This window comes from Ochlerotatus camptorhynchus, unplaced genomic scaffold (assembly GCF_037179485.1).
Source record: "Ochlerotatus camptorhynchus isolate MF236.1 unplaced genomic scaffold, CSIRO-AGI_Acam_v1.1 ptg000391l, whole genome shotgun sequence".
Taxonomy (NCBI): Eukaryota; Metazoa; Arthropoda; class Insecta; order Diptera; family Culicidae; genus Ochlerotatus; species Ochlerotatus camptorhynchus.
Window position 1 is genome coordinate 1,715,047 of NW_027040878.1, and position 26,559 is coordinate 1,741,605.

At 41.6% G+C, this 26,559-nt stretch overlaps 1 protein-coding gene and 1 long non-coding RNA gene across 3 annotated transcripts; both read right to left on the reverse strand.

The window, feature by feature from the left end:
- Window positions 1–584: 584 nt before the first annotated feature.
- Window positions 585–24,959, reverse strand: LOC135710542 (uncharacterized). 2 transcript variants are annotated; one of them, XM_065233139.1, is made up of 9 exons: window positions 24,809–24,959; window positions 19,294–21,111; window positions 19,108–19,232; window positions 18,837–19,048; window positions 18,516–18,775; window positions 17,675–18,078; window positions 2,434–2,541; window positions 2,075–2,368; window positions 585–2,009 (listed from the first exon to the last, which is right to left on the reverse strand). In XM_065233139.1, the coding sequence occupies exons 2-9, from the start codon at window positions 20,756–20,758 to the stop codon at window positions 873–875; spliced, it is 4,005 nt and encodes a 1,334-aa protein (XP_065089211.1). In that variant the 5' UTR covers window positions 20,759–21,111; window positions 24,809–24,959; the 3' UTR covers window positions 585–872. The 2 variants fall into 2 exon arrangements, with proteins under 2 accessions (XP_065089211.1, XP_065089212.1); XM_065233140.1 differs by lacking the exon at window positions 24,809–24,959 and adding an exon at window positions 23,586–23,746.
- Window positions 14,848–17,106, reverse strand: LOC135710566 (uncharacterized). Its single transcript, XR_010518428.1, has 2 exons — window positions 16,751–17,106; window positions 14,848–16,527 (listed from the first exon to the last, which is right to left on the reverse strand). It is a non-coding gene; the product is annotated as an uncharacterized LOC135710566 (long non-coding RNA).
- Window positions 24,960–26,559: the final 1,600 nt, after the last annotated feature.

Sequence of the window (26,559 nt, forward strand, 5' to 3'; positions counted from 1 at the left end):
CCGTCCGTTGTATACCTAGCGTAAGTTGGCCGTGAATCCAATTTAATGACGATAGAGTTACCCTTCTGTTCGCTTGCTTGGATGAGGAGGAAACTCCTCGCAGTTTCTTTTTATTACCAACTCCTCTCACCGTCTCTCACCCGACAATTAACCGCTTGGTGCTTGGCGTCCCAAAACTACGATGCTTGCTGGAGAAGTTGTTCTAAACCGGCTATTATGCACAACCAATCTTGCCTGGGTTGGCTACCTACATGAACAACACATGCACACGCGATCGGTTTGATACATAAAGAATTGAGCGGGTGTTCTCTTCGCTGCTTACTACTATTTGCTCAAAGCTCTCCTTCAGTTAAGTCGAGTCGATGTGGAGTGTGAATTGTTCACGGCGAAGGCTAAGGCCAATGGAAGAAACGGTGGCATCATAAATCGGTTGTTCGTCGTCGTCGTTGTCGGTGTGGTTGCACAATCGCAATCTCACACCGGAATGTGATGAATCGATGCAAATTGGAGGCGTGTGAGTTGCTATTTTCGACGCGACTATTTATAACTTAAGATTTCGGATAAAGTCAAACCAAAACGTCCACTTCAGATTTTGAACTTTGCTGTCTCAATATATTTTCACAGCTGACCTCTCCGCTACGAAACAATAAAGAATTTTGAACAACCAGATTCAGACCCAACAATTACCCTGAACGTACAATGTGTACAAATTTGATCCATCGAAAAAAGATACGTTCCAATACTACTGCTACATCTATACACATCGGTAGGAAGAAAAAAACTTGGCATTCTTACAAAAATTTCCCTTTTAATACAAAGAATACTTCCGATCCCATGGCGCAAACTCCCCCTTGGACGCGTCCAGAACCCATTCAGAACTGTATTCTATATTTGTTCTCCCCTCGGGTCAAACTACTTCCTCGCCGCTGACCTCCGGAGCCTCCACTACTCCCACCGCCGTTCTTGCCCCCGCTGCCGTCCGAGGCCGGTTTCGGTGGTAGTGAAGCCGTCGTCTGCTGCCCGATCGCCGAAGTGGCCGACGCCGTGACGGCCGCATGAAGAATACTGGCACTAGGCAACGTACTGCTGCTGGTCTTGTGCTGCTGCTGTTGTGGGGGCTTCGGAACGAGTTTGTTGAAAAATGGTGACTGAAGACCACCGGTTGGGGACTGCGGCGACGGAAGCGATGACTTGGCTGATTCCGTAGACGTAGACTGCTGATGGTGGATGAAACGCGGAGGAGTCCGGCCGTGGTGCAGGTGATTGTGATGGTGATAGACGAGGGAAGACGGTGGCTGCAGGGCCTGAGCCAAGGTCGAATGGATTGGACTGGACCTGGAGATGAGATTGGAGTTGTTGGAATTGTTGGACCCACTGGAGGCGGAGTTGAGCGAATCTCGGGAGCCCTTGACCGGGGTCGAGTTGAGCTTACGAACGTTTGGCAGTAAGGAACGCTTCATACCGACCGAGTCCAGTGAGCTCTTGCGAGATTGCGGACTTGGTTCCTCCAGTCGTTGGTAGTTTTTCGTGGACGTGTAGTCAGGTTTGGAAAATTCGCAACTATTGGCAGTGGAAGCGATCGATTTGGACCCAAAACCAAATTTGCAATCAGTTTTGCCCGGCGATGGTATCGAAGTGTTTCCCAGCGATCCATAGTTCTTGGACTTGAGCGTGCCGTAGTCCTTGGTCGCCGCCAGCTGAATGGAGTCCTTCATCTCCAGGTAACTTTTCCCCGGTGAAAACTCCCGCTTGTTGAACGCCCCACCGTTCATTCGTTTCAAGCTGGAAGCTTTCAGTTCGTATTCCTTCTGTGGATCCGAAATCGGAGGAGTCTCCGCTCGTTTCTTGCCCTCGGAATCGCTGAGTCGTCCGTATTCGATTTTGCGCGGTGGTTTTAAACTTCTCGGCGGTCTTGGCAGTGCACTCGGCGGTAGCGAAGATCCCCGATCCATTCGTGGCGGTAGGATGCCTCCGGCTTGCTGAGCGATGTTGGATAGAATTTTAGGAACCTGCGGGGTGGGATGAGTTTTTCGATGTGAATTTGGTTTCATCCGAACAGACTACAACAACTTACCTTATTCCCTCCTATGTTGCTTATGTCGGTCATATTTTGCCCAACCGTTTGAGTGACGTGAGCCAGATTGCTCAGCTGGTTGCTACGGAGCTTCTGCGAGCAACGGCCTTGCTTCTCCAGCAGCATCATATCTTCGGGTTTCGTTGCGTTTCCAGCACTGTTCGAGCCATTGCCGCCACCGCCTGCACCGTTGTTGGCACCACCGTTGGCACCACCACCGACGCCACCAGTTACGCTGTCCTGCTCGCGGCGATCTTGTCTCTCTCGATCTCGCTGATCGATGTGAGTAAGATTCTGCGAGTCGGGGGTTTTTAGATTATAAAATGGTCTACGTTGTGGTAAATGGCAAATGGTGTTACCTGCAGGAAGCTTTCGCTGTTGTTCGTCGATAGGACGGATACTTCATCCGAGAGCAGTGGTTGGATGGGTTTCTTCGTGGTCAAGCTTGGAAAGCAACATAGTCCTCGCTGTTATAAAAAGAGAAATGTATTATTCGTTACTATATGATTAACACTTACGCATTGAAAAGTTGAACATTTCAGCTAAGTTTAAGTCAGGATGTATTTTTACATTGAGATACTTACATTACTTTCTATTTCCTAGCATCATTTGGACAACTGGGCCATGTTAATGATTTAAAGCCACATATCACACAGGAAACAAAATAAAACATTTAAATTAAAGGGACATCACCTTTACTCACCTAAATCATGTCCCGAAAAGTTTGCTATTAGTTCACAATGCCTACAGCGTATGAAATAATTGTCCTTACGGCTGATGCGAATGTTTTTTAAGCACTGTTGATAGATACGTTTCTTACATCATGGCAGGCATATTGAGATTGGAGTAAAATAGGCATTTCCTATCGATGACACTCCGTTAGCCATTAATACCTTGCCATAAAGTTAATTCCGAATATGGATGTTAGCCACAATGGATGAAACAAGGAAGAGAAACAGACATAACCGTGCCCGCGTGCCCTCCACTAATACCACTTTTCGGTCGTGGAACTGTGCGGGAATTCGGGAAATCAACGAGAAACGTAGAAGTGCAGCAAACTTTGTAGAAGTTTTGCGAATTTCGTAGCATTTTGAGGAGCTGCGTAAAATTTCATATAAGTGTAAGGAATTTTGAAAAAGTTCAGGGAATTTTGTAGATGTTCTAAAACTAGTTCAATAAACTTATAAAAACTTCAGGGATCCTCGCTTCTGTTTAGGGAATTTCGTTGCAGTTTGTCACAGATCTTAATTCAAAAAAGCTCCACGAACTTTTTGGAAGTTTTGGGAACTACGTTAAATTTCAAGAAACTTTCCAGATGATCAAGAATATTTGTAGGTGACAGGTGTCTTTCAAGAAGTACAAATATGTGCAGAGATCTTCGTAGAGTTAAGAGAGATGGAAAAAATATGGGTTTGTAATAAATTCAGGAAAGTTATAGGATATCCTTTCTAGACAGCAGGAAGTATTCAAAAGATGTCCATATAGACGAAGATATTAGTAAAGGTCTCTGGATATTTTTCAAGACTTCAGATTGATCAAGTTCTGACGAGCTCCACTGTTAAAAAAATACAATGTTCCTTTATGGCTGTAGGTTATTCTTGAAGTACTCAAAAGTTTTCATCTAATTAAATCTGATGGAATCTTGAATGATTAATCTAGATTTTATGGACGTGTTTGTACATTTTATATAGGGAAGACCCGTGCATTGGTGATTTAGCTATACTGTCAAAACATATCACTCCAGCAGTTGAATTCCGGACATAGATTTCAACGAAGAGAAAATTGTACGCTTCAGAATTTTCCTCTTGAAAAGTGCTGTAAGTCTCAAAATCTTGGTAAGTTTCCCAAAATCTGAAATTACAAATTTTGAAGTCCAGGATATTCAAAGCTCATCTATGCCTATTATAGCAAACCATTGTTAGATCCCTAAAATTTATTTTGAACATGTATGTAGAGTTTTAATGAAAATTTCGATTAGTTCAAACATATTATAATTATTAAAAAAAATATTTCATTTTTTTTTAATAAATTTTGTACTAGAATTTTTATTAAACGACTGTCAAGGAAGGATTTTGCAATTTTATCTTTGTCTAATAATTAGAAAAAAATGATCTAATTTCGTTGACTTTAATTTACATTTGTCTTCGAAGAATTTATACTTATAAGCTGTATTAGAGGTATCTATTTTTTTAGTTACAAAATCTTGAAGACATATGGGTTTGGGATCTCAAAACTATATTTATTTTAACATTTAGAATATTCTACGTCCTTAATGTATGGAATTTATTCTGTGTGCATTTTACTATTGAAACACCAATGCCAGAATTTGATAAAATTTTAAAACTCAATCTCCTAGAATTGAATTTTGGTACCTATGTCTGAGCTTTAACTGATGATGAAATACTCAAAATAAAAAAAAACTAATGAAGTAATGAAATTGGGTTGTTAGCGGAATGCTTTAATAAAACAACAAAAAAAAAGGTTATCTTCCATTTAATTCCACTTAATTAATTTTGGTATTCATGACAGATACGTATTTCGACTACAATGTGCAGTCTTCATCAGTGTCATTCCCACTAAAGAACTTATCAAAATCTAACCCCCTTAAGTACTCATCCCCTAGGTATAAAAGTCAAGATCACAGGTATATAAATGAAACTACAATGTGTTGAATCGGAACCTACCTAACTAATTAAAACCAAAGATTTAAGTAAGCTAAAGGAGAAAAATCTATTCAACTCTCTAATAAGGAAAATCCCAAAGGCTTGGTAGCCATCATAATGAAGTAATGAAATTGGGTTGTTAGCGGAATGCTTTAATAAAACAGCAAAAAAAGGTTATCTTCCATTTAATTCCACTTAATTAATTTTGGTATTCATGACAGATACGTATTTCGACTACAGATACGATACGACAGATACGTATTTCGACTACAATGTGCAGTCTTCATCAGTGTCATTCCCACTAAAGAACTTATCAAAATCTAACCCCCTTAAGTACTCATCCCCAAGTTAATTATATACCTGTGATCTTGACTTTTATACCTAGGGGATGAGTACTTAAGGGGGTTAGATTTTGATAAGTTCTTTAGTGGGACTGACACATTGTAGTCGAAATACGTATCTGTCATGAATACCAAAATTAATTAAGTGGAATTAAATGGAAGATAACCTTTTTTTTGCTGTTTTAAAAAAAACTAGCTGAGAATTTTCTTAAATTTAAAAAAAAGCATGAACAAACGATCAGGCACATGCGAGGCACACTGAGAAAAAAAAATTGGCGCAAAATTAGTGTGTCCACCACCTCATCAACTCTTCACTCTTTACCGAAACACAGCATGGAACGAGGCATGGAACACTGTTTGGCACGTTAGGGTTATGTCAATTATAAAAGGTCTGGCCCAACCGGCTTATTGGTATTAGTGAAATGTGGAAATGTTAAGTGGTGTTTGTATTTCATCGCAATGTTCATCTTTTACACAAAACAGCTTTTTTCTGTGACGTCTGCTATTCGCAATATGGAATGTTGTGCTGCCGTGACATCGTCATTCGTTTAAGTTACGTCTGTTTGCCACTGACTGTCTGACTGCACTCAAAATAATCGACACGTTATTGTTACGTGAAAAATCACGTGGAATCTCTCTTTTATGTTTTATGTTAAATTTACGTGACACAAGTACAGTCTACGTGATACCCCATATGTATCAACGGGAAGTCCCTTGATATTCACTTCACTGATAAATTGAACTATTCCCATTTTGCTTGAAATTTAATCAATTTGACATTAAACTCTGATTAAAAATTAATCCTCTCTTTCTAAAAAAGAAGCATCTGATATTAATCCCAGTTTAATCATGGTTGATTAGATTGTAGATTATCTTTTTTTGAATAAATTTAATCATTTTTGCTTCTATTTTAATAATTTTTTATTGAATTTTAAGCTTTTTTGATTATATATCAGTATTGAAAAGAATAAAATTTAATACTGGAAAGATTATTTCGAATTTAATCATGCATGACTACTGCCGAAGTAATCATGGCTCGGACTCAATAAGGTGAAGCGGGAGACTGCATACTTTTTAAGCTTTTTTGATTTAATTTATCTTTGAGTGTAGGTTTTTTAAATGGATCGCACGTGATTTGCACATACACAAATTCTATGTGCATTTCACGTAAGCCCTAAATGATTTTCACATATGAGAAAATAAATGAGTGCCTTATTTATAATGGTGCACAATATGGTGGAACTGCAAGTTGCATTTTTACATGCCAGTTAAAATCTTGGGGCTTATTTTCTTGAGACAATTTCGTGTTGTAGGTATAATGGCTGAATGTTTTATCACAGACAAATTGCATGGTGAGAATAATTTGTAACATGTTTCTTTGTTTTAGTCTGACGACAAGGAGTACCATGGATTTAAATGCGACTAAATGCCCTTGTATCATATGTGTCCCATATCTTTCCCGAGTCCAGTTTTGCTCGAATTAATTTCTTCTTCTGTGTGTACATCTGCCACAATTAAGATACAATGGTCAAGAAATACTGTAGGATTTTTTTTTTTCACTTAAAATCAAGAAAAACATTTAATTTAAACTGGAATAAAAATCATTGAAAACCATCATGAATTCCATCGCAAGAATCACATAGCTTCTACGTGATAATCCCGTGACCATCTCGTTACTGAAATGAGTGCTTTCATATGAGAATCACGTAAAACTTACGTGAAAAGTGCGATGGAAAAAAAATATCTATGCATGTTTTCACGTAGCATTGACGTGAAAATTATTTTGAGTGTGTGTTGACGTTTTGGCATTCGTTGCCAAGGTTGACTATATACCTGAGCGGGATGTCCTATCAAATCGGCCTACTGAACAACCGTAAATGAGATGTAGATATTAGAGTCGATGTATAATGAGTCACGCCAAGAGTGAAGCCAAGTCTACCTATTGAACTTTAAAACCGGCTACCTATCGTGCAAAGTAAACAAACATTACGATGCTATGAAAGGTTCACGAAAGGTATTGCAATAACATATAAAATATAATCGAAGAAATGAGCATTAACACGCAGTGAGCGTTAAATTGTCATGGGATACGCTCGGTAATGATTAGTAATGAGAATTTCTACTATTTTTTGTTAAGATAATTTGACAAAATCACTGATATAATGATTTACTACAGCCGCAGTATATTTTCTCTCGCTAGAAGTCATTTGAAGTTGTTGTAGAAGTCCTCTGTTGCCAAGTGAAAAGAATGGGAATCTTTCGAAAACCGTGATGCGAGTTCAACTGTTTTTCTCTTGGCGTGACTCATTATACACCGACTCTAGTCTAGTCAAGTCTGAAACAATGTTGCATACCAGTTCGAATAGAATGGATAGAAACGTCAAAGTGATCCGTCAAAGTAATGATATGGCGGGAGATTCGCGAAACTAATAATATTTAAATTGATCGTTAAATGCGTGTACGACGATTGAGAACAAAGAGTTACGTCTGTTTGTCTGTGGCATAACTGTTCTGTGCTGACTTTTTGGCATTCGTTGCTAAGGTTGGCTATATACTACTATATTTTATTTACTAAATTGGGCTTCACAGTGAGTTCGATCATCGTGCTTTGCCACTTTTCGAAAAATTCCAATGCACCTGGTCAAAACCAATAAATCTCATCCGATTCGTATCGAAACTCCCAGTGGCTCGTGGTATCATCCAGAACAGCTTCTGTTCTGAGCTCCTACCAACAGAGTTCTTCCACAGTACAGTCGAGAGGGTCTAGTCGATACGGCAGTCAATGAGGCCGAAACAGGTTACCTCCAGCGACGGTTGGTCAAATGACTGGAAGGAAGATAATGGTCGTCCAATACGACGGTACGGTATGGAATGTGAACGTATGGACGAAAATCCTCTGAATGACGACAAAATTGTGGCGGCTGTGGAGGATCATTATGTTTAGAGTTTTTTATGCGTCTTGCTAAAGGTTTTCCGCGATGGAAATTTTGTCGTTTTTCCTTGCACTATTTCTCAGGTTTCTTGCCAGTCATTGGTTTCAACTGAGTATGGATTTCGATGGGAAATCCACAGGACTTAATAGGGATGTCCATAGAAGTCCCTATACTGCTGGAAGATGTCGATACGAATTATCCTAAAATATTTCTTTAGATCTGGACCTATGTTCAGTTGCCTTAGCGCAATAGGGGCCCTTATTACCGGTGAAGTGACGACAACTTATCACTCAGGGTGAAGTGATTCCCATTTGATTTACACGGCAATCACTTCACCGTGAAGTGATACTCGTAATAAGGGCCAGTATAGAATGTATAGGAACAGATCAATGCTATTACATTCTATTCCGTGAGTCCAACATATCCATCATCAACGATCCGGTAATTTTACAAATGCATCTCTGTCAGCATCCTTGTTGTTGTCTCAAGAAGCCCCGATGCCACTGGTGCCACTAAGGTCTTGCCCAATCACTAAAATTTGATTCGCGGCAGACGATGCTTCGGCGGGATCAGCAGCTCCCCCATGACGACACTAATCAACATGCTGTTCGGCAAGAGCCCATGGGTGTGCGACTGACCAACACTATTTTCGAAGTATGACAGATTTGGAGTGCGAGGATATTTGATGGTTTTTATCGGTAGAAAGTTGGCCATTGATTTTCATTGGTAATATATTGTGGAAGGTACCACAACTACATAAGATCGTGAACTTGGTAGGCTTGAACGTGTGTTATTGGGTGGTGGTAGGAGACACCATAATCAGCGATACGGTAGGCTTGGATGATGTCTTCGAGGTCGCGTACTTAATTCTAAGGCTGTGTTTCATTTGGTGAATTTTTACTTAAATTTGACAGATGGAAAATTTTCAAATTAACCTGCTATTCCAGCAGACTTATTTCTGACCGACAAGGAATCCATTTTGACAGATGCTTTCTCGAAAATCGGCCGATGTACAACATAGGGATTTTCGAACATCTTAATTTATTTTAGAAGTGTCAAATCTAAGTGAAAATTTTCCAAATGGAACACAGCCTAAGTCGATCAGATGAACTGGTACTAAAGGGTGCCCACAGTTAAATTGCATCACTTACCTAGAAGTACTCGCCAAAAATAAGTTCCGTATCTTTATTTCACTCTATTTCTTCACCAAATCCAAATGCCTGATCTTTCTTCTTAATTCCACCCACAAGGTTCTGTGCAACGGTTGAATCGATATTTTACCTGCCTTCAACCATGATTTCAACATTTCCTCCTCCGTAGTGACAACTTTAAGATGCTTACGGAGTTCATGCTTCATTATAGCCCAGTATCTTTAGATCGGCCGCATCTCCGGTATGTTTGGGGGAATGAAATCCTTCGGCACGGCATTGACCCCATTCGTCTCCAGAACGTCCTTGGAGGCAGGCCCATTCTAGACGAAATTCTAGTACTACACTGTGTTTGTTTTGATTAGCTTTGAAAGTTTGACAAATAAAATGAGGGGTTCGTGGATTTTCCAATGTTTCGAGGGGTGCATCGATTAGCTTGGGACCGAAGTTAGTACCAGAGCTGAGCCAAAAAGTTGAGCACGTTTCTTAGGAACCTTCTGGTCTTAGAGTTACCTCTATGATTTAACTGAGGACACCCTTTAGGATGTTGTTTCTAGGGTGGGATTGAACTTTCGTCGATTAGAGTTCTGGTTTTGATTTTGTCGGGGAGTATTTAACAGGCAGCTGGAGGGAATTTCGTCCATCATCAATCACGTTACACCTTCGTTTCTGAACACGTTTTTTTTATTAACGGGTTGAATTCGCTTGAACACCGTATAGGTTGGATGGCATCCAGTTTCTCTTCCACTTCCCACTCCCCTCACATTCAAATTAAAGCACTCTAGTAAAAGTATGAACGACTGTCACCACAAAACTGAATAAGTTGTTCCAATCGAACAAAACAGTGCAATTCGACGGTTTGATTGGGACAGCTTTTGACAGATGTCCATACTTCTACTTAGGCTGTGAACCATTTGCCGAGTTAAAATTAACTCGTGGTTAAAAGTGACATTTCGAAAGTTATTTTCTATGTTCGAAAATCCCCGTGCAGTCGATCGACCGGTTTTCGACCCACCGTGGTCGAAATTTAACTTCTTGTCTGTCAGAAATAACCATGCTAGGATAGCAGGGTTCATCGATAACTTTCCATCTGTTAAATTTTAACCAAAAGTTAAAATAATCCACCAAATGGTTCAGAGCCTTAGGCTGTGAACCATTTGGTGGATTATTCTAACTTTTGGTTAAAATTTGACAGATGGAAAGTTATCGATTAACCCTGCTATCCGAGCGTGGTTATTTCTGACAGACAAGAAGTTAAATTTTTACAACCGTGGCTCACTTCCTCTCGAAAACCGGTCGATCGACAGCACAGGGATTTTTGAACATACAGAAATTGAAAATGTAAACACAATCACAAAAGTCATTAGAACTTCAGGGTTTCCAAACTCATGGGATATTGACACCTTGATGGGTAAACTTCGGCCTACTTCGGTACAGTTTTCGGCACAGCTAAATCTTTTGGCGCAGATTGGAGTACACAGAGTTGAATACCCCTTGTCTTCAGCAAGGTTGTGGCTGATGAAATTTCGTATTAGAACCTGTAGCAAAGTCAACCGTAATCGACGGTTAAAGCCATTGTTTACAAAAGCAATTACGCCCCTTTAAAATGTTGACACTGATTTGAAGTTTCGTACATACCCAATACAGACTACAGACATTATACAGATATTTGAAACTTAATACAGATTTTGTACAGATTTTTACCAATTGGTTCCTGAAATTTAACATAAAATAAACAAAATTATTTTCGAAATTTGAACAGCTTTAAGCAATTATGGACTTGAAACCATTGAAAATGCTCCACCAGGCTGCCACACGCTGGTTGTCATTAGAGAGGTGGTGAAACGGATGCTAAAAAGATTTCCAGCTCTCAGAGTATTCTTAAATTATACTAATTCGAATGTGGACTTGATGCCGAGAAGGTGAAAGAAATCAGCGGTATCTTGGAGAGCCCCATGATGGAGCTTTGCTTGAGGTTTTTGGAATTTGTTCTACCAAAAGCTAACAAACTTAACCGCTTGTTCCAATCGGAAGCGCCTTAAATATGTCGACTCAATTCTGAGCTAGTTCGTTTGCTCAAGGAAATCCTCGATAATTTCATGAGACCAGACTACATTGCGAAGCTTGAAGACCTGGGTTCGTTAATTTTGCAACCCAGAAACTACTGTGGAAAAGGTTTATATGGGTACTGGCGTACAAAAACATTTGGATGATGTTTAGTCATCCAATAGCATCAAGCTTGAGGATGTTGATCACTTCAGAACAATGGCGATGAACTTCTACATAATGCTTGTAAATCGGGAAACGTATCAATATGGAAAATATGATTCTCGTAAACCATTGCCAGGTTTTTGAGGCGGGGCATTGACCCGAAAAATCTCAAAAATAAAACACACCCCTCACACCCAGTTTTGCGGATGTTCCCAAATGTTATCAACGAATTCGAAATGCAAATGGTAGACGACGAATTCCGCGAGGTCAGAAACATGGATTTGCCAATGGATACTAATTATGATGATGGTGTTGAATTTTGGGGAGTGGTACTGGCCACCAAACGGGTGAATGGCGAAATCGCTTTTCCTTATATCAGACGAATAGTGCCAACTACTACTTGCATTGCCATACTACTCAGCGGCAGTTGAAAGGATGTTTTCGTCGATCATTCTAAACAAAACTAAACTGCGTAACAGGATGGATGCAGCTATGATGCAGGGAATCTTAGCGTCCAAGGAATATGGAAAAGCCATCAAAATAGAAAAAGGAATCACCGAAATCATAAAAAAAAACAGCTTTTCGACTATTTTCAAGCTACATGTATGATAAGACTAAATAAAAAATCTGTTCGGTAAGTTCTGATCATTTCTCATTTATTTTTATTTGAAATAATAGATTTTCCCTTTTTATAGCCTTACCCACATGCCTTTTTTCTTTTTTTACGTTGTCATTTAATTCCGATAATTCGGTACATGGACCATGAACGGGATTTTTATTTTTTTATCTCGTTATTTTAAACAGCAATGCCTTTTAAGTTTTGACTTCGTATTTTTTGTACTAAGAATAAAAAAATTAAAAACCACAAAAACGCACTTTATTAAGCTTGAAAATGCTTATTTGTTTAGTTTAGTGTGTGGCGAGTAATTGTATAGCCAAAATACATGTGAGAAATACGAAATCTGCAATGCAGTGATTTTTCTAGAATACAGACAAATACAGACATAGTTTTTGATACTCATACATACTTTTGAAAAAATCATCTGGCATTCCTGCCGTTTGCTCTCCAGTTTTCATAATGACATCCAAGCAAAAGGAGCAGCGTGTCAAAATTTTGCTCGCGCAGCAAGAGAATCCAACGTTCTCACACGCCAAGTTGGCAAAATTGCTGGATGTGGCCAAATCGACCGTGACAAACGTTTTAAAAGTGTTCGGGGAGCGTCTGTCGACCGTCAGGAAGCCTGGAAGCGGCGGCAATCGCAATGCGGACATGGCAGTGACGACGAAGAAGGTGGCGGTGAAATATAAGCGGAATCCTAACCTCTCCATCCGGTACGTCGCTGGCAAGCTCAATGTGTTCCATACTACTGTGCAGCGGGCGAAGAAACGAGCCAGGTTGTCGACGTTTAAGAAGGTGAAGGTGGCGAACCGAGATTACAAACAAAACACGTAGGCAAAGCAGCGGTCCCGAAAGCTGTGTTCGACTGTGTCGTCATTTCAAGCAGCTTCCGGGACAGGAGTTTTATACCGCATCAGAAAAAGGGAAGGTGGCGGAAATTTTCAAAACCATCAAACTATCGAAGTTCCCGAAAAAATATTTCGTCTGGCAGGCCATATGCACGTGTGGTCTAAAAAGCGGCATTTTCATTAGTACGGGAACCATCAATCAAGAGATCTACGTCCAGGAGTGGCTGGAAAAGCGGCTGCTACCATTCCTAAAGCAACATAATAGACCTGTGCTGTTCTGGCCGGACTTGGCGAGCTGCCACTATGGGAAAAAGGCAATCGAGTGGTACGATGCGAACAACGTGGTTGTGGTACCCAAAGACCACAACCCTCCCAACAGCCCAGAACTCCACCCTATCGAACGGTATTGGGCCTTGGTCAAACGGAATCTCAAAAAAACTAAAAAAATCCATGGAAAACGAGCAGCAGTTTAAATCTAACTGGCGTTCGGCGGCGAATAAGGTCGATGAGACCACTGTGCAAAATTGAATTGAAGGGGTTAAGCGGAAGGCACGGCAGTTTGGATTTGGCAAACCAAAAAAAAACATAAACGAACATTTTTTCCTTTAAATATATAAATTGAACTAACAAAAGAAAAATTAGAAGATTTTTGACTGAAAGAAACGATTTTTTGTCGACCAATTTTTGCGCGTTCCAGTCTTTAAAGCTCACTATTTCCATAGTAATGCGCAGATAAAACTGACCAGTGCAGTTTGAGTTCACAACCAAATGAGGTAACTTTTTGGGAAAGTTAGAATCGATTGAGCTGAGTGGAGCAAAACCCCTATTTTGAACCACCTTAAGGGGGTATTCCCGATCTTTTTTTTCAAAAAATCAAATTTTTTTTTTTCACGTTTTTTTGTACTTTAGACTATATACTTTCATCCCCCCAAGCCGTTTTCCGATCAGCAAATTCGGTGTCCATAGCTGACTAATGGTAAGAACCCCCAAATGGTTTTAACTAAAGTCAAAACTTTAAACGTGTTTTTCTCGAAACCACATTTTTTTATCGGGCGAAGATTTTTCTCAGAAACTATAAGAGATATTGACTTGAATCTTTGCGCATTTTGTTCCTTATTAAATTCTTTGGAGCTTCTCCCACTTTCAGCCAAAAATATTAACATTTAACATTGTTTGAAGCACCTTAAAGCTGCAAAAAAGCGGGCTAAAAATCGCCTGTTTTTTCATATGGCCGCCATTTTGTTAATTTGCAAGATTTTTTGCTGCCAACGGGAGAAGCTCCAGAGAATCTTATGCAGATTATTAATGTCATCACGAAATCTGTTTCAGATGAAGCCGTTCCAGAGAAAAGTCTTCGCCCGTCCAGGCGTTTGCGGCGAACAGGGGTCTGTTTGCCGCCATTTTGTGACGTCAATAATGTCTTTTTTTATGTCGAAATAAATTTATTCGTAAACTTTAATGTTCAATAAACAAGAATCCCAAAGAGTTAGGCGCATTACTATTCATTTTCCTTGAAAAAAAAATTAATTGAAAAACAGGCCGAAAAAAGGCAAAAGATTGGGAATACCCCCTTAATGCTAATGGAATTCCTGAGAACATCACCACTTAAGACTGCAATGTCCATAAAAAAACTGTTTGAATTAAAGCTCGTAACAATTGATTGACCAAATTTTAGTAACTAAGGAAAGCCATTAAGCTGCACAACATTCGCTGTTATAACACACGCAACGAGATCGCATTGCAGAAGCACATTTACAAATGTCACCTTCTCTCTACACAGAGAGCGCTTTGTTTGCGACCATCCAACGGGAGCCAATCTTTTTCTTTCAAAAATCAACTCGCAAGCCAAGGACAACGGGAATGGATGGAATAAAACGCACACAAAAATCAGCCAAAAACTTAAAACTCAAACGCAGGGGGTCTTTAGCGAAAAACGAGGCGCAAGGAATGTAAAACCGTATTAATGAACAAGGAAAAAAAATAAGGTAAAAACAAAACACACACAATCAGTTTTATTCATTTCAACAATATTTATTGATGCTGTCAGAAAATAGTTTGCATTTTCTCTCTCTCTCTTGATCTTTGTGTATATTAAGTTAATATAAAATATATAGGTGTGGACTTATCGTACAACTCTAGCTAAAATAGGCTGCTTTGTTCTATGTCTCTATCTATCTAAGCTTAACAAGACAGGGTGGAAAACGGTGTTAGATTTGCTTCTTCGTTTGTCAGTTTCAGCCTGGATTAGGTTAGTGATATACTGATTTTGGATGAATCATGCATTCATTGTTTGTTTTTTAGTATTTTTCCCGAATCAAGGCACATTGGTTGCAGTCTGTTATTTCGGTTTCCAAGGCAACTCGGGGGAGTTCAGCTACTTACTTTTCTATCCCGTTTTAGCTTTTTCGTGTAGACTCGTTCAGTTTATACAAATAAATTAGTTTTGCTTAACCTAACAAATAGCGAAGTTTTTTATTTTTATTTTCGATGCTATTAGAGTGCGGAAAGGGGAGAAACAATGGGACTATTTTGTATATTCTTTTTCGTTTGACAGCGTTTTTTCACTGTTCAGCGGGAATCTGATTTACACACGCAAAAATAAACTGTCTTAAAAAAGGAGTTGAAGAAGGTTAGTGGCACACACACAGACACGTCTCACAAAGTTGTTTGCATTAATAGTACATATACATATAAGGAAAGCGCAAGCGAGTCAGACCTTGTGCGTGTATGTGTGCGTGTGTGCGTTTCTGTATTTTTCGGTGTTTGTGTGTTCCTTGGCCACGCAGGCAAGAGTCTTATTTAATCTTTGGTCTTTGGTTTTTAATTTCTTTTCACTTTATCGATAGTTTGTTAGTAATTCCTAGCTTACACAAACACGTAATTGACTCTCGTTTTAGCTACACGTGAACAAGTCCCTAGACGGAAAAGATATGAAGGAGGATTCGACATTTTTGTGTTTATTTCGGTGTTCTGTTGTTTAGATTGCAAATCAGATCTTCAGTAGATTTTGTTTGTTTGTTGTGTTTTGTCTGTAAAAACAAGCATTTTTTTTCTCTCTACACAATAGTCACTATCAGTCTCTCAGATTGCCGTAATTTTTGTATCTTTAGAAAGAGTGTATTCGTACACAGTTCCGGTACTGTCACAGATAGGTTAATAGGGATGGACAGGGTGAAAGGAACAGCGCAGGAGCGACCAGTGTTGTCAGAGTGGTTGATGGTTTACTTTAGTAATTCTGAGGAATCCCAGTAGATCGATGATAGTGCAAAAACTAATGATTTTAGCTGAATAACTGCTTTCAATGGTCATAAGTAAGTTTAGGTAAAATGCATCGTCAATCTGGCAACATTGACAGTACTGTCAAACATTTGAAAACGAATATTAATCCAATCAAAAATGTTCAAATTATGTAGTCGAAGAAGGTTAAGCGCCATCATTATTTGAAATCAATGTGGTACAAAGAGAGGTAAAGCAGATCGTGAAATATTGTTGTATTAGTAAACAAAAAAATCAACGTAAACGCAAGTAGTGACGTCACTAATTGCTTGTATCGTACAGGGGTTTTACTCACACAACTTAACCAATTGCTTCACCTCGGTAATCCAGCTCATTTATCTGAAATAACTCAGTTTAATTTTATATGCTAAAAACAATCTAGTAAGCTAAAATTTGAACTATAAACAAAGCCTTCTTAGGCTGTGTTCCATTTGGTGAATTTTTACTTAAATTTGACAGATGGAAAATTTTCAAATAAACCTGCTATTCCAGCAGACTTATTTCTGACAGACAAGGAATAAATTTTGACAGACGCTTTCTCGAAAATCGGCCGATCAACAACAGAGGGATTTTCGAACATCTTAATTTATTTTCGAAGTGTCAAATCTAAGTGAAAATTTTCCAAATGGAACACAGCCTTAGTACGTCAAATGACGTCCAAATGGAATGTTACGAAGAATCATCGCTAGTACAGTTGACTCGATTTGTTCAATCAAAGTCAGAGAATTCTATTACGATGGATTTTAAAACAATTGTTTCGTAGGAAGTCAAAAACCTTCCTAAGACATAGATTTTACTCTTGGAATTGAGTTCAGCTATGGACTTACCGAATTATATAAAAGTTGCACTGAATTAGATGATATCAATCGTTTCTCAATTGAAGATCATAGACGAATGTATCAATTATTGACGAAACAGATCTAAATCATCCATTCGAATGAGATCCTTTTGAACTTGGATCGTTGCTATTCTCAATTTCGTGAAATATGTTCAATTCAACAATTGCACCAATTGACCTAACACAATTTACAGCAAACAAAGGCAAGTTTTTCCAATTCACCACCATCATCAACCAGCGCTGGCAACACTGCCTGTCCTTCGAGAAAGAAAAAACAAAACAAAAGGAAACGAGACTTGACCGAACCTAGTAGAACGTTTCCTGCTCCGACGACGAAGACGGCGAGGAAATGTTCTTACACGAGGAGGCAGCTAGCTTCTTAGCGCTACTTACGGAGGTTCCTTTCTTGGGCAGCTTGGGAACGCTCGGCGCCGCACTGGACGTCGCATTGATCGCCGGTGTCGAGCTAGTTTTCGACATGTGCTTTTTGTCGCCGGTGCTTACCTTGGCGGGATGATTAGAGGCACTGTTAGCAAGCACACTGTGGCCGGTTAGTAGGTTACCGTTGGAGTCCACCGAGCTTGAGCTGGAGGTGGCTCCGCTGGCGGAAGCTCGCGACGAAGCAGCAACGGAACTGGTGCTACCCTTGGCGGCTGCCATTGCCGCAGCCCGCGCCTTGAGCAGCAGGTTACTTTGCTTCTCAGCCATCGACAGTTCACTCACCTTGCTGAGCAGCTGTTCGTCCAGCTGCTTGAGTTGATCGTCGATGGATTTACGCTGGGCGTCGAAGTTCTTCGAGTCGTAGATGGTCGTGTGCTCGCTGGCACCGTAGTTGGTACTGTAGTTGGAGCTGCTGCTTGGTGAGCTGTAGCTATTGCCACCGGCTGTCTGCAGGTTGATCGAGCTCTTGTTGAAGCTCGGATTCGTCTGTCCATAGTTCGAGGTGAAGCTGGACGACACGTTCGGACCGTAACCAGACGGATCCAGCAACGAGGCAGTAGTGGCCATGTCGAACGTGTTGTTCGACACGTCGTACGATACCTGTGAGTTATACGCTCCCAGTGGATTCAATGCGAAGCTATCGTTCGATAGGTTGTACGATCCGTAGGAGTTTGTTGAACCATAGACTGGAATCAGAAGTAAAACGAAGTTTTTAAGAAATATGATTCACGGTAAACTCAGAACTAAAGAGACTAGAATATACAAAGAGTCGCCATCTGATCGCTGTGAAAACAAAACTACGCTAGATTTTCGATTTGGTCACGTTTGTTGTTATTCGAGAAAAATTATACAGTGTTGTTTTCTTCGGTGATTCGATTTAGAGATAATCAATTTAAATCAAACGAATTTATCTTTTCATTGTGCTTGGTTTTTAGAGATTGCACCGCATGAAGAGCTTGATAAAGCAGATAGCGATACTTCTTCAAACACCACCAATAACAGTAACATTTTTTTTTTTCTGTTTGGCAGGTCTCGTGCTTGATTAGAATGACACTGACAACTAAATTGGAATTCCAGTCTCTTTGTACATGCTAGTGTCTTTACTCAGAACCTTCGGTCTTACTTTTCTGTCCCTGGTACGCCCGGATCATGGCCTCTTTCTCGGCCAATCGGTTCTCAACCAACTTGAGCCGGGTCTGCAGTTCCGTCACCTTGCGATTCGCTCCGTGTGCCTCGTCCAGGTAGCGGATCTTCTCCTGCTTTGCCTCGGCAATAATTCGTTCCGTTTCCTGCGAATTACGCTCCATCGCCAGCTTGGCAACGTTGCGTACGTTCGATTCCTCAAGGTTGCGCTGCTCCAGTTTGGCACATTCGGCTTCGAGTCTAAGGCGAAACAATTAGATTAGTCTAAGCTCGTTCAGAGAAGCTCCGAAGAATTACTAACCTCATAATCTGAGCATCCTTCTCCCGCAGCTGCCACTTGAGGTTGTCGGCTTCGCTGTTGGTACTGCTACCGCTTCTGTTCGGTAGATCATTCTCGTAGTCCATGCGAAGCTTCCGTTCGGCCTGTTCCCGTCGTTCGCTGGCGTTCTGCAGCGATTGAAGAGCGTGCTGCAGCTGAGCGCAGCGTTCCACATAGACCTGCTTCTGACGGCACTGTAAATAAATTCAGAACTTAGATGCCATTCGAACCCGACATATCCCAGAGGACATACTTCTTCTTCCAGCCGTTTAAGAGCTGTATCGAGCACGTTGATGTGAATCCGTTGCTCTTCCAGGGTGGCATTTTGGGCCTGCAGCTCAATGCATTGGCGCCGGTTGGCGTCCACTAGTGATTTATCTGCGAAAACAAAACAAATTCAGTCAACTACCCTCAATCGAACCCCATATCGTTAACTCACTTTGCGTCACCAGTTGCGAGATCAGCACGTCCTGCTGCGTTCGGCCCAGCTGATGGTCCGACGAAGAGAGCAACTGATTCTGCAGCACTTCGACCTGATCCCGGAAGGCCCGGTTCAGCTCCTGAAGTCGGCGGCAGTCCTGCTGCAGACGGTTGCGGGCGGCCTTCTCCAACCGTTCTCGCCGCTCGCACGATTGCACCAACTCTTCGTGCACCCGGTAGATGTTGGAGATTTCCTGTTCCAGCTTCTGGCTCTTGGCCACCTTCAGGAAGCAGTTGCTCAACTGCTGCTTCAACAGCTGATTCTCCTTGTACAGAGCTTCCACCTCCTCCGGATCGATGTCCAGCAGTCGAGTCAGATCGGGTTGACTTTTGCTCTTCAGTTTGGCGTTCGCTTGGGCAGCAGCTGATTCGTCTGTGGATGCATTCTGTCCACCGACCCAGTGCTGACCGTACTTTGGTGGATGTTCCCTGGAGTCCGTGTTCTCCGATACGCCCGAATCGCGGGTGTTCGAATCGCTACGGTTCCGTGTTGGTAGTTTCACTTCCTTGGCGAGGTGCTTCAGAACGTGACTCTGGCTGAGGTACTTTTCCGGAATTTCCGACAGCTCCTGAATGGGAGGCTGCGATTCACCGTACGATCTTGGACGGTCCTTCTTCATGTAGGGCGGAGGACTGGAGTATTCCCGGTTCATCGAGTAAATGCCTTCGTCATGGATGATCAGGGTGTTGTACGACGACTGCGAGACGTCCATCGATGAACGGTTGGAGTTGGTTTCCTTCAGAGAGTTCCGATTTGAGCTAGTACTGATGAGGGAGTTCCGATTGGAGCCGTCGTTCCCAGTATTGGCATACGTATGCATGGCGTTGCGACTTTCCGATATGCTGCGGTTGCTGTTTGGCGTGGCGTAGCGCGTCGAGTCCGACGAGGTGTTCGCGGAGAACTTGTCGGGAATGTAGCGGCCTTGAATTTCATTGACCGGTGTCACGCTGCCCTGCATGTTCTCTTCGCCCTGCGGTTCAACGCGGGCATGACGCAGCACGTAGCGTTCCTCACGGGTGAGATTCTCCGTCGAGGTTGACACGTCTGTATCCGACCCGGACAGACTGCTACTCATGGCGGAGTACTTGGGACTCGACGGTACCGAGGTTTGCGTCGTTTGACACTGCTGCTGAGCCTGTTGAGGGCCGTTGGTGCCCGCACCGGATTGCTGCGGCAGTGGAGGACTTGGTGGAAGCATCGAACAACCGGACGAAGTCACCAGCATCGGCGGTCGTACCGCAGGTGGTGGAGGAATCTGCGGTTGTCCCCCGGGAGGTTGTGCCGTGGCCACCACCGATGATCTACCGGAGCTAGTGCTGGACGATGACGCTCCGGATTTGCTGCCACCGCTGCTCGTTTGGGGACCCGCCCCTCCGGAGGATGAGTACTGCGAGTACCGAGCGAGACCGTGCGAATGGGACATGATGACGATGGCGGGGGTGGTGCGGACTCGCTATGGGCATTCACTTGGTTTTGTGTAGCTCTATGGTTTTGATATGATAAGGCACGTTGTTTTGATCGTTTTTAATACTTGCTTGATTTGCGTTTCACATTCGTTATTGGTTTAAAAAAAAAAAAGTTAGTCTTGTTGTATTGTGAGGGTTCGCGATTAATCGATTCGTTTTATGAAAATTGTCTTTGAACACGATAGAATTCACTTGATTTGTTGATCAGAGGTAGTTGTCTCTTGATCTATTCACTTGATTCCTGGTTGCGGCTAGTTAGGGTTCATTGAACCTTCTAATGGTGTGTTCCAATCGAAAGCTATGTTTCCATCTGAAATTAAAAGGAAGGAATGTTAGAATTGTGAATATTGGTATTTGAGTAAACTTTGAACACATTTTTGTCAGGGGAGATGGTTGCGTTTCACCAGGACGGATTATTTAGATATCACCAGTAGTTTACTTGATATAAAAGGGTTGTGGAGCTTTATTTACTATCATTATTTATATATTTTAGAAACAAATAACTTTTCACAGTGGAATTCTGCTACTCGGGATGGCTTCTTCAAACTTCTCAAGCTGTGCACCCATTAGATTATTAGTTTACAAGCCAATTTTGAAATAAATATCATCCTTTATTTGGATGACAGTCGTACTCATCAGTTGATGACAAATTCAACCATAAGGCAATCATCCGAAATTCGAAAGCATATTATTAAAGAGCTCGACCAATGCAATAATCATTCGAAGTGTTGCGGATGTATTCGTTCAGTGTATACATTTTAATCCTTTACACTGTACCAAAGCATCATCCTCTGTTCGAATGAAACCTCAGAACATTGAAATCGAAACATCTAAATCGCTTTTTCGAATGATAGCTGCATCCGGATGACCGTTGTTTTGTAATCAGATGATGCTCCTCTCGAATACAGGATGAACATTGGCACGAGAAGCGCACGGATTTCAGTTGAAATACGTAATGCTCTCTGTAGAATGATTGTCATCCCCATAACGCAAATCATCCAAAACGATGATGTCGATTATTCTATCGAACGTCATTTGATGATCTGAGCTGATAAACAAGGTGGAAACACAGTCATCGCTAGCAGAGATGGTACGAACATTGGTAAACCGAAGATTGTCTATTACGTGGTGAAGGAAGTTTTCTCTACCAACAATCGAATTATAAATCTAATTTAAAGCATTTGCAAGTCATCTTATTCTTAAAATTGTTGTCCTCTGAGCGCTGTACGGTTTACAGCAAATTTTCAAATAAACAGCTGATGACGAAATCAACCATAAAGCAATCATGCGAAATTCGAAAGCATTTTGTTAAAGGGCTCAAGCAATGCAATAATCATTCGAAGTATTGCGGATGTTTTCGTTCAGTGTAACCGTGATAAGCATGTTGGGTTACCCAAGTAACCACCAAGCACACTAATCGCCCGCTTAATTGCCTTGTTTGCACTATAAAATTAATATAGTGCTTCCAAACTTTATATTTGGTTAGTTAGCTAGTTGGGTACTGGAAAGAATACAGAAACGGTTGAAGAAATTTTCGTCGATTGTCGATTTTAGGACGGTTACTACACGAAATACTTAACACTAATGCTTATTGATTGGAGACTTCTTGGAGAATACTTCTTAACATAAGGAGCTTATTCGGAAGCTCTGAACTGCTCGAATTATTCTGCTGTGCTTACTTCTTCTTCTTCTTCGCATTTCAAGCTTATTGCATATCGCATATTAGCTTATTGCGTGCTCTCAGCTTAGTGTTCTAGATGCACTTCCACAGTTATTAATTGAGAGCTTTCGATGCCTGTACCATTTTTGCATTAGTATAATTGTGTGGCAGAGGTACAATTATACCCTATGTCCAAGGAAGTCGAGAAACTTTCCAACCTGAAAAATTCCTAGACCAGACCGGGAATCGAACCTAGTCACCTCCAGCATGGTCTTGCTTTGTAGCTGCGCCTTTACCGACTGAGCTAAGAGAGGCCCTACACTGACGATAAAATGCCGGTTATGGCGTAAACAGCTTGTCCAAGGAAGATTTCCTATTCTTTCTAGAACACCAATCGTGATCGTTTTTACTCGTTTGAGTAACTCTGTTATTGCATGCTACTCCAATAGTCCACTGCTACATCCGATGTTACAAAGCTTTCATTATCAAATCCGTTCTTGAACATCTCGGCACGTATTCCTCGTTTCCAATTCAACAGTCACCGTGCATCCCCGTCAACATCTTCCTGCTTTATCCATTCAGCACCGAAACAACGGCCAGTGACTCATCGCACTATCATACGAGGCTCTTCACGCTCCGGCTCTGACTAATCCTTCTTTGTCCAGTTCAAACACCTACATGACAGCGACCAATCACCTCCACCAAGTCTCGACTGTTGTCGCGTCAGAAAACATCCCAAGAATGCACTCTCCGCCAGGTCCAACGGTTCATCAACATTTCCACCCGGTTCCCTTCCGATGATAATATGTTAATCAGCAATGTACGACATTCCTTCGTCGACATTCCACTGGGAGCGCTATCGTCTTTCTCTCTTCTATCGCTCGCACCCTCGCATTCACCGTTGAGGCGCCATTCTATCAGAACCTGTTGAACACGGTTGCAAAAAAAAAAACACAAACCACCTCACCGGCGAGCGCCTCGCTTGTCTACCGACATCAATCATGACCTCGTCGAATTCCATTCAACCTGACTGCGAAATACATATTGCATAATGCCACTGCTCCGCTCATTCGCTCACTCATTCACTCATTCCGTTCTTCATCACCTTTTCGATTGGCAATCACCTTCTCAATTAAATCGATTGACGGCGGCCGCTAATTTTAACTTCAATCGATTCAGCTCGAAAATCTTCGCCAAATGTCAACAGGGATCCGTACTCCACCATATTCTGAGTCCGCACGAGGCTTGAATTACATATATAGGTACTTTCACTGTGCACGCAACCGGGGCCTTACAAGCTGCTACACACGCCAATCCACATCCTACACTGCATTCCATTTGCTCCGCGGCTTCGCTTCTCCTTTCTGTGCAAAAGGGTTGTTTATTTTCTTTCTCTTTACGCTTGCACGTGAACTAACACACATCAATAACCCCTTCTGGTATAGGTGTGCAATGCTACTTAGTTTACCCCGTCGTCGTCGTTCCCCGTACCAGAAGGAATGTGGATAGATTGTAATAACGAAAGAATACGTGGAATGCGACGGCTGTTCTTCGTCTTCTTGCACCTTCTTCGCTCCGCATTCCTTCGTTCACCGTTTCTCCGGTCGCCACCGTTCTTCCACCTCTCTCGCTTCCTTGACTCCGATCCACCTTGAGCGCAAGCAATTGCTCGATTTCTGCAATTACCTCCGCAGTCTGCTATTTGCATGACAATTTGTAGATTCTTCAACCCCCTTCCTCCGCGTCGTGCTGCCACCGTTTATCGCTGTCCTTCAGCGCAAAAAAAATCCAATCCAGCGTACGGCATTCCACAACCTCTCTCGTCTCGTCCTCGCCGTCAGACGATGGAAACGAAATCGCACCCGCCGCGCCGTTTAACGGCGCCCGCAACCAGTTGCGCGCCCCCCGTGCATGTATGTGTGTGCGCGAACCAGCTCCCCCGAATTGGAACGCGCTCCATGCTCCGTAGTGTGCGTGTGCTGCACCACAACCGAACGACGATATTTATGAGAAGAGGAAAAAATACTATGAATGGAATGTGCGATTTGCGATTCTCATTGACATTTTCAGCAACGCATATTCTTCAAGAGCACCTTGAAAAATACTTTCCCATCCATCGAAACCCACTAATCCCACTGCACTGCACCTCCAAAACAATTTCCAAACACTGCAAATTCCACTTCAAATCGATCCACAAGCCCCGATCCCATCGCGGAAAAAAAAAAATCCTCGTCGCCACTTCAAGTCGGAATTTTTGCCACTTCCGCAATGGCAACCGGCCAAACTCCAACCGCACCGGGTACGCAACCATTTCCCCCAACTTTTGCGACACTTTTCCGCCACTTACACTCGATTAGAATGGAGATTTTCGACGGAAATCACTCCGGTACAAAACACTGTCCGACATCCACTTTTCTCTTGGCACATTAGAATGAGCTTGCGACATTCCTCAACGGCGGCGCTGCCATCGCCGTCGTCGTCTTCGCACTCGTGCATGATGGCTGCTCGATTCGAGCGCTCTGTGTGTGCTTGTTGTGGCTTGTGGTGGTGGCTGTCAAACGGGGGCGGCTGTCAAAAGTGACACGGCCGCTTGGTTGGCATCTGCGGGAATAGGTATAATTATAACGTGATGAATGAACTAATTAGAAGATTCTTGAGTTAATAAAATGCATGATTTTCGACAGTAAATATGTGCCGCAATGAAACAAGTGTAATTAACAACCATCGATCGAACTACTCGAACGGTCGTCAGTGCTATAAACCGAAGCTTTTATGGTTCCAGTGGGTACGAGTGAGGACCGAGAATAAACTTACGCACTTTCAAATGTTCGAGTGATCTACGCCCACTGCATCATTCCACTGATGCAGTGCAACTATTATATAGAGCTATTGCTGATCTACAGGTCTTTGGGAAAAGGAAACGAAATAAACGTTGAAACTTACATAAGCCTCTTCATAATCATAACAGTTTAAGAATTCTCTGTAGACTACCTACTATTGTAGGAATGCACTCCAGTAAAATGTTGGAATTCTTGCTTCATAACTTTCGCAAGTTCTCGCTTAAATTAGTGTCGTAAACTTTGCGTGAAATATTCCTCAGATCTACCTTGGTTTGCCTCAGAGCTCTCTTGGAATGTTGTCAGCGATATCTTGGAATTCTACTCAGCATTCCCTGAGTAGTCTCCCAAAATGTTTCCTTCAAAAAGAGTTTTGAAATCCTCCACGCTAGTCTAATGAAATTTAATTCGAAAAAAAAATTCGAATACGCTAAAAATGTGTCTCAGTTTTCCCTCTTCTTAGAATTCCGTGTCAGTTTTCTTCATTGAATTGATTAAAAAATAATTGACTTGCATTGCCTTGGAAAGAACCTTAGCATTCGACTTCCCTAAAATTCTATTCACAATCAGTGCTGTAAATTCTCAAAATCATTTGAACATTTCTGATGAAAATGAGAAAAGTAGCTATTCGCTATCAAAGGGGACTTCTTCCGAATGGGTGATATCAGTTGCTTACACTGTAACTGGAAAGTACCCATTAATGGGTGAAAAAGTGCCCATTTCGAAGTAAAGTAGGTAAACTCATTTAATGGGTAAAACGTCTTTACCCATTAATGGGTAAAGACCTTGTACGTCAAATCATGGGGTACTTTTTTACCCATTTTTAAATAATAATTGGCTTTATAAAATGGGTACAAAGTACCCAATTTTGAAATCCTTAAACCAGAATTTTTCTTTTAGAATTTGTATGATTTATGGATCATTGAAAGAGCCACAATGAATAGTTAAGAATACAAAACGTTATTTATATTTATATCTTTATTTCACCATTTTCCATCCAGTGGTCTTTCCATCGTTCGTGCAAGAAATGGTGCTCGCAAAGCTCTCCTGGGATCTCCTTGCTGATCCGGCTAGTTCTGTCCCTGCAAGTTTCAGATTGATTTTTAGATGTGGGCAGAAAGAAATAAAATAAGAAATACCTACTTTTCAAACGAGCAATTTCCATTCGACATCGTTAAGACACTTTGCGACTGAAGCGAGGACTGGAAGATGTTATCTAAGTTGCTTTTCACCCATTAATGAGTAAAAAAGTACTCATTAT